Raw genomic sequence first — 19319 nt, 5'->3', positions numbered from 1 at the left:
TTCACCCCTTACTTAAAGAAACACTAAGTTCCTTCCTTGAATGACATCAAGCAGTACGGGACTCCTGCTTCAAATGCTAACTCACATTTCACTTTTTCAACGTTTCGATGTATGCCTTCCTCTTTAACGTCCGTGCTGAGCTCCAATGTTAATACCTCTCTATATTCATTCGTCCATTGGGAAGCGCGTAAGCATAGACCAGGATAAGGTGCCTATTTTTTAATTCCTCTGCCTATTGCTAAGGAAACCAACTTAAACAATCCACAATATTATAAAACTTACAGTACTGCTTGATGTTATTCAAGGAAGGGACTTGATGTTTCCTAAAGGGATGAACTCGGGATGGGGTGGAAGAGGATGGTAGTTGGATTGTAATTGGAAGGGGCCCGGTTGGCTAAATGCCATTTTCTCATACCAGCCTTTGTTAGCACATTACACAATTATATCTCACCCTGCTGACAGAAACCATTTTACTTAAGTTCCCTCTGCCGTCTACCCTAGTTGGCCAAAGTCGCGCACACGTTTAGTTCCAATAACAATGTTTCATGGCTATCTGCCTATGACTAGTCGAAAGGAATAGCTTTCTGTAGCCTATGAAGAAGTATCTGGTAAAGTAGTATGGCTAGTTTCAGCAACTCATCTTACAGGCAATTCAGGATGTGAACCCAAGTCTCAGGATTTTGTGTACAAAATATAAAACATTTCATGCACATTCAGCCTTTACTGGAACTTACAAAATAATTTAGTACATCCGGAAAAGGATATGTTAAAGCTAAATCCATGATTCCCTATACAATCTCAATCAAGGCTACAGGTGACAATTAAATACTTGCATTGAGGAAGATGAAGCTGAAGTCATGAGTTAGTTAATTAATACTAATGAGCTGGCTCATTAATTGGCTAAGAATAAAACTGAAAAAGGCCAGGAATAACTTACTCTTTCAAATTTCCCTCGTGGCTAACATACTGCAGAGAGGTGCCAACTGGAGGCAGACATCTCCCTATCGTGAAAAGTTAGCAGGGAGTATTCCATGGTCTATTGTTGGGACTCCTGTAGCTGACCAAGACCATCTTCAGAATTGAATGTTGATATTACATGCTCTCAGAAAAATTGACACCAAGGGTAGTTTTTAAAACAGAAGACAATATTATAATTAATCAAGTATTTCTCCACAGATAAATTAACAAAGGGTTTTCACCATTCCTAAAATTGAATAGAAATAAAATGAAACCATAAAACCACTAACAGAAATAATGCTAATTTTACATAATGTCATCAGTTTTATTAATTCGTAGCTGCATTTAGTATGGTGCACTAGACAACAAACCAGAGGAATACAGCACAGTTGGGATTTAATATTTTCTATTTTGTTGAAATGGTTGAAAAGGTAAATTTATTATTTAACTAGCACTAGAGGGTATTTTATTATTTTTCATATCATTCCATACTGAGTGCTCATAGAATGCTATTCGTCATGGACAATTGCAAAGTATTCCTAAAAGTGATAAAATTACGACAAAAGCTACTGACCAAACAATTGCAGTTCAAGACTGTTACAGTAACCAGTTTTTAACTTTTGACTCAAGATAAATATTGAACAATTTTGATTTTCAAATGGATTGAAAGTTTTTTGAAAGGTGCTCCCATGTTGGATCAGCAAGTTTAGGTAGTAAGCAGTTGAACCACTGGAACTTGAGGGACACCAGTTTAGTCTTGGCAGTAAGAGTGATACAACGGGCCTCAGCATCCCTTGGTTAAAGAAAGGTAAAGCATCCACAATTCCTCCTCTTGACTGCTACCCATCAACTTTGTTGGAAATACATATATGTAAAAATAATACAGGCCAGGATCTAGCTCAGCACCAATGCTCCCCAGAATAGACCGACTTGTCAATACTCTTCATTGTTGAGGTTCATATGTATAATAGACACAGAAGTAAGCAATGTAGAAGGATGGCTGCTGCAAATGGAGCAAACACTCACCTCAAGGGGAGTTGGGAAGAAAAATGATGGGGATAAAAGCAAAGTAAAAGTTTGAGTGTTGGGCAAAATATGTTTTGGGCAAATACTTTGGTTGTGGTTGTCAATTAGCAGAGAAGAAAAGACACTTGAGTGCTTGCGACAGGGCTAAGTTAGCAGTTCACACAACAATTTGGTTAAGAGCCAAGATATCTTTCAGGTGCCTCAGCTTAGAAAAAGGGCATCAGTAGAAAATGAGATAATACAGAAAGAACTATCCAAGCACTGGGGGAAGTCTTAAATTACTTCAGCTTATATAAAAATAAACCCAAGGCAGAATTGAATACAACTGAATAAAAATTAAAACTCTGGGGTTAAGGAAATACACATTATTAGAGCAATACACAAACTGCTCTCTAATTTTCCTATAAAAGTTCTTAATGGTGTCAGGAACATCATGAAAGCTTTCAGGACTGCTGAGGAAGTGAGCAAGGGTTGGGGGGCGGGGGGCAAGTGACACATGCTTCAAATAAACTAATAAAATATTCCTATGCAATATTAAATATTTTTCTCTCTCTCTCTGGTACTTAAAGCTAAGCTCATAGTTAGGGTTGAAGGTCCCTGTGTGGAAAGTGAATTTTAATTAGGGCTAAGTATAAAACTATACTGCATGAATTAAAAAATTCTGAATAAACTGCCATATTGGTGCTAAGAACAAAAGTGAAATGAACCTTTGAACAGTATCATAATTGTAAGAATTACATTGTTGACCCAAATTACAAAGTCTAATGTAATGCTATTTGAAAGACAGTAATGGCACTAATGTCTGAAATATGCACTTACAATTTGTTGTATTACATTTTTGAGATGCATAATTCATTAAGGCCCAACTACAATTGAATGATGCAGACTCACACAAAAAAATGTATATTTGATAGAAGTGCAATAAAGGACATGCCCAAATTTGTTTCAGTTATAGCCATGAGAACAAATCTCATCACAGAGCTTGTGAATTATCAACATGTAGTCTGTTTTGAGGAAGTAGGAGCTGGAATAAGACTGTCCAACTGCTGACGATGTCCAGTTTGATCTAGCCATTCACAGAACTCCTGCTCCACCAGGTTTTGAAACAGCTTGCGTTGTTCTCTGGAAGAGAGCAGTAATAATATTAGCAAAGTTGTGAAAATATTCAAAACTTTCCACCAGCATAAATCTGTTAGTCAGAAATGAGGAGTCTATTTCATTTCCCCAAGTTCAACAACTGATCAACAAGTAAAGTCCTTGTTCTATCAACTCTCATCCACCCTGCAGATTTGAACTTTCACATGCAAATCAAAATTAAGGTTGTACTACTGTGTTCCTTTGTGGAAGGAAAAAACAATTAAAATGAGAGTGGAAAAATGTATTTTCCAATCATTGAGCACAAAAATCTGGATCATTGAGATCAGAAATTCAAGCCTGCATTCCAGTTGGAATGTAGTTTGTTTATGCTCTTGAATCCAATACAATTTTCCTTATCCTTAAAACACTACACAATTAACACACTCCATACTTAACATACTATTAACGATTAATGTACTGCATACGCAATAGTTTGCCATCTTCATTATCATGATGGTGCAGTGCAGTAGACATGCAAAGCTCTACTGCCAGCATTCAAAGCCCAAATGTTTCAGAGCACTCCCATTATAAATTTTAATGTGCAGTTCTATGCCTATAACAGTGCTTCTTTGGAATAAGGATACAAAGAATAAAAGCATTTAATGCTTCAGACAACTACAAAGATAACAAAACAGAATGTTACCTGAGAATAATTAGCTGCCTGCCTAGTAATCAAAGGGCTCAGACAATGCCAACGATAGTGATAAAAACTAGAGCTTTCTGAGTCTCTCAATGACAATTCTATAATTATCTCAGGGCATCCATTACATATTGCAAAATGTTGCGGGGTGATTTAATTTGATTATAGGTGCTGCCAGTATTGAGAAAAACTACCATAACAGCTTGTGTAATGGATGTTGATACTGAAGGATTAACAATTACACCATTGCAACAAGTTGAGAAACTGCAATTAACAGGAATTTATATAGCTGGTATATATTGTAGTAGAGAACTGAGCTCTACTGATAATATATGGTTTAAAGTTACTAATCTTTACAACAGGATTTTTACAAAAAATGACAACCGATGATTGTGGGACCTTCCAGAGATGCATGTTCTCCACTCCACAAATGATTGCAGGCAGTATTTTACTGCAGGACCTTGATTGTTCACATTCTCACAGCAGACTCACTGAAAAGCAGTCAGAAATGGAAATGCCTGCCAATGTTTTCTCTTTCTGAGGGTAACAGTAGCATCCTTTCACATCCCAACTGAAATTGGCTAACGCGGTCCAGGTCAAAGGTGAATCTGAAATAAGAACAAAGTGCTGGAAAAACTCAGCAGGGCTTGCAGCACCTGTGGAGAGAGAAACAGAGTTAATGCTTCAAATCCAGGAGTGAACTCGAAACATTAACTCAGCCCAGCTGAGTTTTCCCAGCAATTTTTGTTTTTATTTCAGACCTCCGGCATCCCCAGTATTTCATTTTTATTATAAGGGTGAATCTGAGACAGGTCTCAGTGTGATGGATGACTGTACCATAAGGTGCAGTGAATAAATAAATCACCATCTTCTACCAAGCTACACTGATCTGGAGGTTCGAGTTCAATATCAGTTTTCAATGAGATCGCTGATCTCAGCTGGGGTGACAGTAAAGGCATTACAAGTAGCCTCACTGTCCCTTGGTTGCCGAGGGAGAAGCATAAAAATAAAATCAGTGAGGATCAAGCTTCTGGTTGTCAGTGTGAACATCAAGATAGAATATGGGTTAGTGCTGATGATGCCACAGACAAACATTCCTGACGATCATCGTCTTAGATTCAAATATGAAAAATGGTTGCTTAGGCATCAAATACGAGTGCTACTGTCACAAAAAATCATTCCAAGCAACAGTCACTACCTTTAGGAAAGGAGATGCAAGAGACACTTATCTCAATCAGTATTTTCAGTGTATAATTACTAACTTGCTAAGTCCTGCTTCCTTAATAGTCTTCTGCCAATTCTGTATTTTCTGCTCCCTCTGTCTTATAGCCTTTTCATATGGCGGCGGCAGTCCTCCAGGGATCTCCATAGTATCGCCCTCTATTTCAAATGGAATCACAAATACATAAAGTTCTTTGGGGGACAGCAGCTGGTAGACAGGCATTTCATTGTTGTCCACACCAATGCACAATGGTTTATTCCAATAATTGGGGATTGTGGCTATCCCTGTCCTAGCCATGTGATCCTCCAACATTGGATAGTAAGTATGGTATGGAGCAAATGTTAAGCTCATGTTCCCAGACATGATTAGAGGATTGGTAGGTGTGAGACAGTGGAAAGTACATGAAGATGATGATGAGACTGAAAGTCTGCGGCAGATAGCTATTACTTTCACATCATCACAGCTATGGACGTGGGTGGTTGTTTGAACAGGACCAAGAACAAAGGTTGTATTTCTGCACTTCTCGATACTGACAGACCTGCAACAAGAAAACAATATGCACATAAATACAGAAAAAAAGACAAATCTTCTTATGCATTGACTTTACAAAATTTTCTTCTTCCTAATTCTAAAGATCTGAATCCCCTGCTGTAATGTACCACTTTCTGGCTTGGGACTGAGCAAATAACTCACTCCAAGGCCCCTGCCAGTGCTGCTGTCTTGAGTAGTCCAGAACTTTATGCCGTTCTTGTGCAAAAAATGCCAGGACTCCATTTTGTGCCTCCAGCAGACAAACCAACTATCATCAGTGACTTGCAATCTGGCGAATCACAATGACAGGCACAAAGTTAAATTGCATCACATCAAGCTGCAATATGTTAGTATTTCAATTTTCTGCACAATGCAACTCATTCACCTTAGATTCCTGGACAGTTTTACTAACATCCTATATGACTGTGACAAAGGTAAACCATATCTCCTCTTCCTTCTTGCCTGTTTGCAGTCTTTGGAATGGCTGACCACACCATCTTCCTCCAACACCTCTTCACTGTCATCCAGCTATGTGGGAATTCCCTCACCTGGTTCCATTCTTATCTTTCTCATGGTAATCAGAGTATCAGTTGCAAATGCTTCTCTTCCTGCTCCTGTACCATTACCCTGGTGTCCAAGGATCTATCCTTGGCCCCTCCTATTTCTCATCTATGTGCTGCCCCTCGGTGACATCATCTAAAAGTGCAGCATTAGTTCTAATATGTATGCTGCTGATACTCAGCTCTCTCAACTCCTCAAATGTTACAAAATTATCAGACTGCTTACCGACATCTACGATCAGAAATTTCCTCCAATTAAATATCGGAAGACTGTGCCCTCCCCCCACCCCCCACCCCACTTTAAATTCTGTTCCCTAGCTACTGGCTCCATCCTTCTCCTGGCAACTTTGTTACCTTTAGACTTGACTATTCGACCGCATTCCTGGCTGGTCTTCCATTCTACCCTCCCCTAAACTTCGGGTCATCCAAAACTCTGCTGCCCATGTCCTAACATGCAACAAGTCCCATTCACCTATCAACACTACGCTCATTGTCAAGCAATGTCTTGATTTAAAAATTCTCAGCCTTGCTTTCCAATCCCTCCGTGGCCTGTTCCTCCAATCTCTAACCTCCTCCAGTCCCACAGTCCTCTGGGATATCTGTGCTCATCAAATTCTGACCTCTTGAGCATCCCCAATTTTAAATCCTCCATGCCTTCAGTTGCTTAGGCCCTAAACACTGGAATTCCCTCCCTGCCTAATTTACCTCCTTTAAGGCACTCCTTAAAACCTACCAGTTTGACCAAGTTTTTGATTATCTGTCTCAATATGGCTAGATGCCATAATTTGTTTTATATTGCTCCAGTGAATCACCTTGGAACATTTTAATACATTAAAGACGCTATATCAATATCAATTGTTGTTGAGTGTATAGGTATTCTACTTAATATTTTTTCATGACACAAAAGTAATATAAAATTCCCTACAGTGAAGTAATGGCATAATTGTCCGTAGATTAGTTCTGACAACCTCGATCATTTAAAGCTTACCCAAAAATCTAAATAAAACCAGTTTCACACAGAAATAAAAATATATTGACATTACCAATAAGGCTGTTTAGTGAGTCAGCTATATTTTGTCAGTTTAAAACTAATGCAAATTCTTCAACATTTTTGTTGCATAAACATGAATCTCACCTTAAAGGAGATAAGAGATATATATAGCAGTCATTGCAGCGATGAATTTTAATATGAGCTCCAACCAGTTGATCCGAGCTCTTAGCCAGGGTTTGCTTGTACACTTGTGTCATTACCACCACCTTGTGGCCTTTAGGTGCGGAATAAATATTGCATGCAATCTTTGCCCGCTTTGTCGTACCTTCAACTTAGAAACAGAGGAAGTAGCTCAGTAATATTGTTTGGACTGTTGAAATGTCAAAAGTCAGTGGCTGGCTGCAGCAGACCCACTTGATGCCATATGGTCATATATTCAACAGCACAATCTAAATTAGAGATCAATAACTCAGTCTATTTTAAATTAGTTAAAATGTAACAGAAAACGACTCATTTAAAACTCATCTCAGAAATCACGTGGTTATAATATAGTTTCTCTAGATAATTTGATGAGCGCCAAAACTATTCACTAAAAGATTCTACTCTTCATCATAGTAACGTAAATAATATATGGGTGCCAGATCAATTAATTACTGCCATTGAAACAGGAAAGCCGTGATTAAGAGGTCATGCCTCTATAAATGTAACAGTCATTTTTTTTTCAAATTAATTTTCGGAATATGGGCTTCACTTGCAAGGCCAGCATTTACTGCCCATCCCCAGCTGTCCTTGAGAAGGTGCTGGTGGACTGTTGTGGTCTCTGGTGGTGAATGTATTCCCATAGCGCTGTTAGGTAGATAGCTGCCCCAGCAACGATGAAGGAAGGCAACATATGACCAAGTCAGAATGGTGTTACTTGGAAGGATCTTGAAATTGGTGGTGTTCTTAAGCATCTGCTGCCTTTGTCCTTTTAGGATTAGGGATGTGCTGTCAAAGACACCATGGCAAGTTGTTGCAGTGCATCTTTAGAAGGTGCATACTGCAGCCCAGGTGTGCCAGTAGTGGAGGAAATGAATGTTTAGGATGGTGATGGGGTGCTTTGTCCTGGATGGGTGTCAAACTCCTCAAGTCTTGTAAAAGCTGCAACCATCCAAGCAAATGGACAACATTCCATCACACTCCTGACTTGTGCCTTGTAGTTGTGAGCGGAGTTATCTGCCAAATATCCAACCTATTCTTGTAGTCACAATATTTAAGTTGCGGATCAATGGTGTCTCCCCAGGCTGTTAATAGTAGGAGATTTGGTGATGGTAATGCCATTGAATAAAAAGGGGAGATGATTAGTCTCTTATGTTATTGGATATGGCATTGCCTGGCACTTTAGTGGTATGAACATTCCTAGCTACTTAACAGCCCAAGTCTGGATATTGTCCACTTGCTGCATGTGGGAACACATGGCTTCATTACTGAGGAACTGCAAATAGAACTGAAGAACTTGCAATCATGAACATCCTGACTCATGACGTTAGAGACCTGAGCACAAAATCTAAGCTGGATGGAGTGTTGCACCATCGGGCTGTCATCTTTCAGATCAGAGAGGTAACACCCCGTCTGCACTCTCAGGAGGACATAAAAGATCCCGCAGCACTATTTTTAAGAGCAGGGGACTTTCCCCCTTTGTGCTTGCCAATATATTTTTCCCTTCAATCAATGTCACAGAAATAGGTTACCTGATCATTATTACATTGCTGTTTGTGGAGGTTTTGCTGTACACAAATTGGCAGCTGTGGTTCCCACATTATAACAATGGCTACATTTCAAAGTACTTCACTGGGTGTGAAGTGTTTTGGTATGTTACAAGGTTGGGAAAGGAATTACATAAATGTTACGTGCTTTTATGATGGAGAGGAAATAATTGATGAAGCAGCTGAGGACAATTGGGCCAAGGCACTGTACAGAGTAATTCCTGAATGATATCTTAAAATACTTGTATGTCTTAAATCAAAGCAGGATCTTTTTGAGAAGATTTTTACATTTGATTTTAAAAACTGTATATGTGACTGAATCAAAATAGAAGGCTTTACACTTCTAAGCACTTCTCTCATTGTTGCCTCACTGCCTGTTGACCTGGTCGAGTTCCACACATGTCGGCAACCTCACATACTTTATTCAAGTCATGATGTTTGAGTTAAGCCACTGAATTTTGGTAGGTATTTCTCTATAGATGCAAATAAAGAAAAAAAAACAATCCTGTACGCGAACCAATATCCAAACACAAGCTCTTTCAACTAAGGAACACACACACACACACACCCACACATATCTCTAGTATGATAATAAAATTCCATGGATTTTTAAAAGAATAAAAAATAAAGTTTGTGCTATTTCAGCTTCTACCTTAATCTCGTGTGTATGTCCCTATCTTTATTTTGCTCTTGATAAAATGATTCAAAGTGAAGGATAATCAGTGCTTTTAACTTCTGTTTTGCTGTCTGTAGGATTTCTTCAATGTGATTTAGCCTACTTCATGACATCAGTCCCAGAGATCTCCTATAACCAGATCTTTGTGGGGAAGCTTTCTTCGATCAGGGTTTGAATCTGCACTTTTCTGGCTTGTATGGCTCAGTATAATATCAAGTGATGTATTTATTCAGTGGGGAAACTTTCCCTTCATCATAGTTAAAAAAAAATTTACAGCATGTCAACATACGTAGTACCATGCCACGCATGAAAGATGACATAATAGTTGCCGATACAATTCCAAAAGCGTTTTCAATACTTGAAATATTGTTATATTCAAACCTGCCTGCCACTCAAATAAATTTTAGCGATATATGCACTTTGGCAGATTTTTGTATTGTTAAAACTACGTTTCAAAATTCAGTGACACATAAGGCCCTATTTTAACTGACTCAAAACCCATTGACATAGTGATACAGAGTTAAAATGAAGCCCATAATGTCAAATTCTACAACAATTCAGAAAGGCAACTTTAGAAATCCTTAATTTCAATTTTTTAAATTACAAAATGTATTAATTGTGTAAATTTGGTCAACACAATTCATGTCACCATAAATTAAAGTACTTTAAGCATGTTAAGGAATGCAGCATTTAAATGCTCTTTGCTTTAGACAGCCCTTGTGGTAATTCTTTTATTTCCCGATTGTACATCTCCAATATAAAATAATATATATTTTAAAAGACCAAGAATGCAGTATAGTGTTTAACATAGTGGGGTATGGAGCAATTGACAATCAGGTGCTAATTATCACCCTAAAAGATATTTCCAATTTCAACTGAGCTGTTAAAGAGTGCTGCTGAGCAGAGGCCAAAAAGTGCATCTTTTAAGCCAAAAGAAGTAAAAAAAGACAAGTCACTGTTGGACAGCTCCCACACACTTCCTTACAACTAGTTATCACTACCAGCAAATGCTGGAGAGTGATTTCCTTTCTAAATATGATAGTTTATAGCGGTAATAGATGGGTGGAGAATTGTAAAGAAAATGGAAAAAAATTATTGGCAGCCTTGGCATAATATGGAAGGGTTTTCAGGAATATGTAGCTAAAGAATTATGTGGTAATTATTGAACTTGGTAGCTATTTTTATGGGCCAGTGAAAAATTGTCTGAAGTGCTGCTACCTGAACTTCAAAAACAATAACAGAACCTACGCTTACTATCCACTCCCAACTGCCCCCTCAAAAATGTTGCTTTACATGCAGTTTTTTGTCATAAATATTTTGTTGTCTTGGAATAAGAGACAAATTATGGCGTTAACGTTTCGAGTCCGTATGACTCTCCTTCAGAGCTTCAGTTCTGATGAAGAGTCATACGGACTCAAAACATTAACCCTGTTTCTTTCTCCAGAGGTGCTGCTAGATCTGCTGAATTCTCCCAACATTTTTTGTTTTTATTTCAGATTTCCAGCATCTGCAATATTTTTTCTTTTACAACAAATTATACAGCTTTAACTTTCAAGATTTGTCCAGTTAAATTACCTTGTTGTGCCCATGCTAGTTTCTTCCCTTTTTGGAAGCAGACTGCTGTACCGAATGGATTTGGTCCCAATACACTTCTCAACCAAGCCTGTAGTTTATGGAAACAGAACATCTTGGAGAGTCTGGAATAGCCAGATGTGACTAGAATTGGTTGCCAGAGAGCCAGTTCGTGCACAGGGTAAATTACTTCATTCTGACCAATGCTTCCTTCTATGAGAAAGTTCAATGCTTTAACTGCTTCTACAGATACCATACTGTCATGGGTTGTGTGGGCTGAAGAGGTGAGTTGCTCAGGGTCTAGTAGAAGCTCCAACAACTCTGACAAGTGGTTCAGAACAAATACCAGATGGTTATGGTCATCCATATTCTGGATTATAAAGAGATAAAAATAACAATTTTCAGCAATTTATTATAAAACATTTCAGTACTAGATTGTTAATATCTAATTAAATGTTTAAAAAACTAACAATAGAAAGTGATTGCAGCTTGGGATAGAGTAATGATTTGTTAAATAACAATCAAATAACTTGGTGCAGACCAATTTATGTTGGCAATTTAACAAAGAAAATATGTAAGGATTGGTGGAAAAGAAAAAAAAATGCTGGTTTTCTTTGCAAGATGGATTTTAAAATTACCAAATTGAGTAGAGGAAATTGATGCTGACATTGGGTAACAGAAAAAACACTGCATTTCCAAAGATTGATATTCCTCACCTCAATATCTAGAAAAAAACACTCAAATGTACTGTTTGTGTTTACCATGTGCACCACTAAATGTTTGATAAAACATGAGATATTATATGCCAAATTTAGGTTACATGATTGGGGGTGGAATAGGAATATGCATAGCAAATTGCCCAAGAGATAGTAAACAAAGGTACTTTTAAATGGTATAGCTTCCCAAGTGGATTCTATCACAAGTAGGTGTCCCAAGTGTGTGTTACATCCTCTTCTGTTTATTATACTCATTAGTGATCTGGAGGAGGACATTGGTAATGCAATAATAAAATTTGTCAATGACACCAAATTGTACAGCAGCCTTTAACAGGAGGATAAGGGATTTGGGATAGACTGGAGATAGATTTTTGCAAACAGCTTTCAATACAGCCAAATATGAAGTTATCAACTTAAGTGGAGTTAATAGGGCATGAATATAACATGAGTGGGTGGTGTTTAAAGATAACAAATAGGGAAAAGCTGTGACAGTGACCAATGAATGTTCCTTCAAATCTTCCAAAGCAAACATTGTCTGAACAGTTTATGAAAATTAGGATCATAATAATTGGTGTATACAAAACTTTGGCTTAGTTTAGAGTTTGGTGCACACACTTCAGGAAGGATATTCTGACTCTTGAAAACCATAGCTACTTACAGCACAGAGGGAGGTCATTTAGCCCATTAACTCCTCGCTATAGCAATACAACAAGGACAATCCCCAAAACAAAAACAGAATTACCTGGAAAAACTCAGCAGGTCTGGCAGCATCGGCGGAGAAGAAAAGAGTTGACGTTTCGAGTCCTCATGACCCTTCGACAGAACATGAGGACTCGAAACGTCAACTCTTTTCTTCTCCGCCGATGCTGCCAGACCTGCTGAGTTTTTCCAGGTAATTCTGTTTTTGTTTTGGATTTCCAGCATCCGCAGTTTTTTTGTTTTTTTCTCAAGGACAATCCCCAGCCTGAGCTATAAAGAATGACTTGATGTGACAGATATGTATCACTGGAGAAATGGAGATATTAAGGCAATCTGATCCAGGTATTTAAGATGCTTAAACGTAAGAGCAACATAAAAGTGGGTAATGTGTTTTGAGTAATTGGAGATAGGCAGAATAAGGCTACCCACATAAATGGAGGAACCATGGAAGAAAGTTAGGTGTCAGGAAGTTTTCCTTTTCCTAAAATGACTGACCCAATGGAACAGGATTCCAGAGGTAGTTAAGATTGATTCTTTACAGTCCTTTAAGAAAGCAATATATGAACTCTGGAAAAAGAGGCAATTGCAGCATGAGGGAGTATATCATTTTAGATAATAATTAATAGGTCTGGGACCTATAATGGAACAATTGAGGGTTTTTTTGTGAGGAACCTCAAATCAGCTACAGAAAGAGAATGGAGGCAAGCACAAATGGGTCTTATGGCTTTTTCTGTCTTTGATACTCAAACAAAAAGAGGAGCTTAAAACACAAAACCATTCAGGAACTGAGTTAATGATAAAAGACTTAAAAGAAATACACCTTAAACTTGCACAATACATTTGACTAAAATTCATGTTTTACCTGAATAAACAGTGAACTGATATAATCAAAAGGAAAACTATTAATACTGCAGGAAAATTTTAACTTTGTGAACAGTTATAATCAAAAGGCATCAATGAACTGCAAATATTTATTTGGATTGAAAATTAGTTAGGTACTGATGGAAGATTTCAGCAGTAAACTAGTATGCTCCAATTGTGAAAGGGACATAACGAATGAATAACAATATACCTATTTAGAACTATTAACTTTTTGGCATGCAGTTCCTAAAGCTTCTTTACAATTATTTACAAGTCAGTTTCCACATTGGGGAATGCAGAATTACATCGTGACGTACTTTGATAGAGATTATGCTCATTACTGTAACTAGAACATCAAATTCAATTAATTCAAGTTGATATTGAGTGTTGAACAGCTTTTCGTTGAACTCAAAAAATAGTACAATTATGAGAAATAGTCTCCTTGTTTGTGCACCATCCCTTATTTGCATATGAAGCATTTAAAAAAGCCTACCTTGTTCTGAGAATTAGATTTTCCATCCAGATCAGGTGATCGTGACCTGGGACTTGGCCATTCCTCTCCTATCAAGGATGTTCGTAGAGAAACTTTGTTCAGCTGCTGAACATACAAAAACAGCAGGAACTGCAGTGTGTCCACTGACAGCTGTGAGGAAACAAATGGCTCAAATTAGATTAGTGCTTTTTTAAAAAAAAATCGCATAATATATAAATGCCTTCCATAAAGTATCTTGCAAACATAGAATGTATAAAAAGTAAAATGATATTTTTGAAAACTTTACAGCCTTTTATAGAACCTATTAAAGTACTACTTGTTATTCCAATGCAGTTAACACTGAGGTCTTATCAACAGCATAATGCTGATTTCTTGTTTTTTTTTCTCTATTTAAAGCTAATGTCATAACAAGATCCATTGTAAAAACTGCTTGACGGTTACAGGAAATTAGATAAAACTTTTGAGTGCTTACATCTTACCCTCATGTAACCTTCACTTCAATCAGATGCAAGTCCTGATGGCCTCAGAGGACATGCCCTTGATCTCTCCCGAATTTTCTCATACCTACTGATATGGATATCATCTGATTTCCCAGCTTTTTATATTCGCAAGATACCACGCCTCCGTGAGGCCTCCTGACCAAAATACCTATCCAGTGATATCAGTTCATTCCTCAAGGGAGGAGCTGTCAAGATCTGCTGGGGCCGAGATTAGAAAATCTTCTAATTCAACACCATTATTAACCTTCACTTTTTTTGTAATGCAAATTCTCCGAAATGTGATTTTATAAGCACTGATTTGTAATCAACAAGATGTGAGAGGTACTACAGTATAATTCACTGTTACAATCACAGTTAGAAATTTATTACTGAGGTGCCAACGGTAACTAAAAATGCCAAACCATTGGGTAATTGGAAGTAAGTCAATTCATCACATGGTAAACAGCAATCCCACATGGACCAGGAAGCTGTCATGATACCAGCCCTAATCTGTGTTCAGCATTGAATTGGGTTAAGGTTGAAGGAAGAAGGCACCACACTGTGAAGGTTAACTAGGGATACTGTAAATCAGTATAATAGATTTATTGTAAATTACAGCTTTTTAGCAGGCCAACGTCGGAACAATTATTACAGCAGATCATCTATCACTAACTTATGTAGAAACTTCTGGCTTTCATTCAAGGATTCAGATAAAAGGCAATTAAAAAACGAAGGAAAATTGTATTTTACAAACTCAGCTGTATTATTTTACTCATGAAGAAAGATATTTGAAATTTACGTTGCAAATTAAAAACTGAACAATTTTAAAATCCAATTTTTCATTACACTTGGAGCAAATTTCACTAAGTGAGCAAAACTTTTATGAACTCGCCCTTCACCATCCTATCCTACCATTATAGTCCTTCAGCTAAGGTGGCAGCACACTTGATTAAAAATGTGTCCAGCATTACAGTTTTTGCTCCTCCACCAATGGACAGCAAACACAGTTTTTTTTGAGTTGGGACAAACATCTCCTAGGACTCACTGTTCCATCTACTGGCCAAGACTGAATGAGGGAAACTTAATTTAAGTAAGAGTGGTGGCTGAGATTCAAACTGAATTACCTGTGACAGGTAGGAGTCAAAACTCTGGCATTAGAGATGTTTGGTCACTCCCATTCCATTAGCTTTTTGAATCAGGCAAAAAAAATTGCAATGTCAATTGTGTAGAGAATAATGGATACCTAATGTATTCACAAGGCTGTTTTCTAAACAAAGAAATCTGGATGATGTTAAAAATCACAAAAGCAATGTTTAGATCTATAATTGTCATTCCAATATAGCCTTGAAATCACTCACTGCATTGTTTTTTAATAAAACAAATGCACAATTTAGGGTATGCGTAGAGATGTTATCTATCCATGTATTGTGCCAGCACACCCTGATCATGCAATCCATGCTCTTAATGGGTGTTCTTTATATCACTACTCAAGGTTCATCAAGCACTAGTCAACAGTAAATTACAGTGAAGTTCTATGTCTAACTTAAAATGTAAAACAATAATTTCCCTATTGCATAGAAAAATAATTAATTTGGCACAAAAAAATGCCTATACCTTGTATTTCAGTTTGTCAATTTCCTCTTCTGATCTGCAATGAGATACTGCCTCAGCCCACTCCAGCCTCTCCTCTGCAGTTCTCTCAAGAAGACTGTCAAATGTTTCAAAATACAGCCATGCCAAACATTCAGCCAGTTGCAACTTCCCACAAGCAATGTGCCTCCACATGGGCCAAGAAAGTCTGGGGTAGCCACCATCTCCTCCCTTTGTTCGAACGTATGTTGCCATCTTTCGAAGGTAGTGCATACTGAATTTTGAAGGAGGTGGGATCTGCAAGACCCCAACAAGGAAGGTTTCATATTTTACCCAAAGACGGACACTTGGCTGCTCCATTTCTATTGAAAATGAAATAATTTTATTTCACAGAGTTGGTTTTATGACAGCAATAAAAACTATAAGTCCTTTATATCTTAAACAATCAAGACTGACTTGGTTTCATTAATAAAAATGCTCATGTGAAAACGCTGGCTTCATTCAGTTCCATATGATGCAGTCAGCTATAGTAACGCTCTGCTTTAAGTCATTCTGCTTTAATTCTGGTCAGTTAATGAGGCACCTATTTACATTTAGCGTCAGGAATTTAATTTTGAAGTCATTTTACACCAGGTCTAATGAAGGGCCAGGTGACCAGATTGGTGCCATTCTGGAGTGGCCTCTGCCATTCCCTGACTCCTCCACTTGCTGCCAACCCACTGGTTCACAGCTGAAAGCAAAATAGTGCAGATGCTGGAAATCTGAAATAAAAACAGAAAATGCTGGAAAACCTCAGCAGGTCTGGCAGCATCTGTGGAGAGAGAAACAGAGTTAACGTTTCGAGTCCATATTACTCTTCTCTGGTTCACGGCCTCTGCTGCTCCCTGACCCTCCCTCTCAACGCCAGCTCTCCAACATATGCTTTCCCCACTGCAAGTCGAAGCTTCCTTTTCCTGCCTCTTGCTGCTCATCTCTAGAGCCCTCACTCACAGAGAGGATTCAGGAGAGGGAAGTGGTGACTGAGAGAGGCAGAGAGCTGGAGGTTCGGCGAAATGAAGGGTCAAGGAGTGGGAGAGGGCATGAGCTGGAGAGAGGGAGAGAGTCAGGGAGTGGGATGTATGGTGAGCAGTAAGTTCAGTGAGCAGAAGAGGCTGCAAGCAGGAGGTATTTTGAAAGTTATATTTTTAAATTCATCTTATTTTGAAAGTTATTTCTTTAACAATATAGGAATCCAGCAATATAAAGAATTTTGACTTCTAGGGCATAAATGTCTTTTTCTGATGAACAAGACCCTACAGAACCTAACTATAACTTTTACATTGATTTTAATGGGAAAATCTGATTTTCTTGAAGTTTCACTTAAAGTTGCATTTTTCAGGAACACAACCACAACTTTAAGTGAGGACTTACTGTACTGCTAGTTCTAGTTTTACCACCTGTCTGTATCAAACCAATGTCTATTCTTTCAATTTTAACAATGAATAATCCAGCAAAAACACTTCAAAAATAGTTTACTTCAAAATATATTTGAGAGAATTGTATGGTGTTTTTATCCGATATAACATATAAATAGTTAAAGTGGAACTATCATCTCAATGTTATCATACTCATGAACAAAGCTTGGTGGTACCCAAAAGATTTGCTCATTCACTTCAAACATTCACATTATCTCAGTGATGAAAAATTCACTCCATGAACTTGCTGAATCTGACCTATTAAAGTGATATAAGCTCAATATGGAGTTACCATGGAATTGGAGGCAATGCACACTACAACATAAAATAATCCCCAATAACCACTTCAAAAGCAAAAATGAAAAATCATTCACTAGTTTTCTTATAATTATTGTGCCTTGCATATTAACATATGAGTTTTCATAGATGGAATTTTACACTGTAATGGAACTGTACTCTGTTCCTATCACTAATAATGGACCTTGATTTTAATAGCTATTAATTTGACTAGCAACACTGAAATTGCAATACATCAATCAGCTCTTGTGCCTCCCTGGTCTCATTCTGACAGCTAGGCTGTTAAAAAAACTGCTTTTTGTCGATATATACCAAGCTTTAGCATAAGTAGATTGTGTGCAGATATTAAGTTGGATTATACTAACTTGCTAAATTTCTAAACTGTAGTCAGTGTTGATCCAATATTTTTGTTAAAGCTGGTCCACTGGTGACTGCTGGTTGCATTGCCCTTTTTAGACGGAGAAACCAAAAGCTAACGTTAATATTACAGAATATTAAGAACGAAAACAGCGAAGATCACACAAACCAAGGGTTAATGATTAGGCGATGGCAAACTTCTGTCTTCCTTCAGTAGGGAGAAGGAAAAGGTGAGAAACAAAGGGGTTCAACAGTTTTGAGGGTCAGTGAGTCTGGCCCTCTATCCAGCTGTCTCACCCTACCCTTAAACCAGCTTATATTTCACCTCTCTTCTATTTTTACTTAGTTCTGTTGAAGAGTCATACGGACTCGAAACGTTAACTGTATCCCTCTCCGCAGATGCTGCCAGACCTGCTGAGTTTTTCCAGGTATTTTTGTTTTTGTTTTAGATAAGAAACGAGTTACCTTGATTTAGGGAGAAGAAAAGCATGAACGTTTAGAAGTTTGCAATTTAGAATCAACAAGGGAAGTTACTTTAAAAAAAGTAAAATAAAACAAATTTTAAAAAGTGGGAGACAACGTGTTTCCTTCCAGCAGGAACACAATTCGCTCCCTAGGCCAGCGCTCGCATTGCCGCCAGTGAGTAAACTCTTCCCCGCCTGGCAACAGGCATCGGCTCAATGGCTGCCACTACCTCCAAGAGTCAGATCATCAACATTGTGCTCCTTACCCGCTCCACTCGCTACTTACCTGCCAGCCACTCAGTCAGTCCCGCAGGGTGTCCGAGGCCAGCCTCCCAGGCTGCTCTCCCTCTAGCAAGCCATTCATTCCCACAGGGTGTCCGAGGCCAGGTGGCTGCTCTCCCTCCGGCTAGCCAGCCAGTCAGTCAGTCAGTCCCGCAGGGTGTCTGAGGCTGGGCTCCGAAGCTAGGCCAGGCGGCTGCTTTCCCTCCGGTCCGCGGTTGCCCGCCCTTCAGTTTGTGCAGCTGTATACTAACGGAGAATCTGCAATGGGCGGCAGCAGGAAGAGCCTCAGCCCACAATCAATACGCGTAAAAGCAGCATCATCCTGCACAGCCGCTTGTCTAAGACTGTTCCACCTAAACACGGCTATAAACTGACAGACCAACACAGACAGAAGTATTGCACTCATCGAAACATGCACTTTCATAAACAAACTCAGAAATGGCTACATAGCTGTGCAACTGTGCCAACACCTGGCGAGTTCGCTATTTGGATTTAAATTTTTTTTTTTCTTAGGGCCTAGATTTGGTTTCACCTTAATCTATTGTCTCCTCTCTGGCAACTGTTAAGTTC

The 19319-nt window shown here is 38.4% G+C and overlaps 1 protein-coding gene across 3 annotated transcripts; it reads right to left on the bottom strand.

Annotated features, from left to right (window-relative positions):
- Nucleotides 1-1261: 1261 nt before the first annotated feature.
- tbccd1 (TBCC domain containing 1) lies at nt 1262-19210 on the bottom strand. Of its 3 annotated transcripts, none has more exons than XM_041201729.1 (7): nt 18754-19210; nt 15920-16257; nt 13827-13976; nt 11061-11427; nt 7209-7395; nt 5023-5520; nt 1262-3105 (listed from the first exon to the last, which is right to left on the bottom strand). In XM_041201729.1, the coding sequence occupies exons 2-7, from the start codon at nt 16253-16255 to the stop codon at nt 2976-2978; spliced, it is 1668 nt and encodes a 555-aa protein (XP_041057663.1). In that variant the 5' UTR covers nt 16256-16257; nt 18754-19210; the 3' UTR covers nt 1262-2975. The 3 variants fall into 3 exon arrangements, with proteins under 3 accessions (XP_041057663.1, XP_041057664.1, XP_041057665.1); XM_041201730.1 differs by lacking the exon at nt 18754-19210 and adding an exon at nt 18012-18057; XM_041201731.1 differs by lacking the exons at nt 15920-16257; nt 18754-19210 and adding an exon at nt 14306-14418.
- Between the last annotated feature and the right edge of the window lie 109 nt (nt 19211-19319).

This window comes from Carcharodon carcharias, chromosome 12, assembly GCF_017639515.1.
Source record: "Carcharodon carcharias isolate sCarCar2 chromosome 12, sCarCar2.pri, whole genome shotgun sequence".
NCBI lineage: Eukaryota > Metazoa > Chordata > Chondrichthyes > Lamniformes > Lamnidae > Carcharodon > Carcharodon carcharias.
The sequence above is the reverse complement of the archived record's forward strand: the minus strand, read 5'-3'. Positions and strand labels throughout refer to the sequence as shown.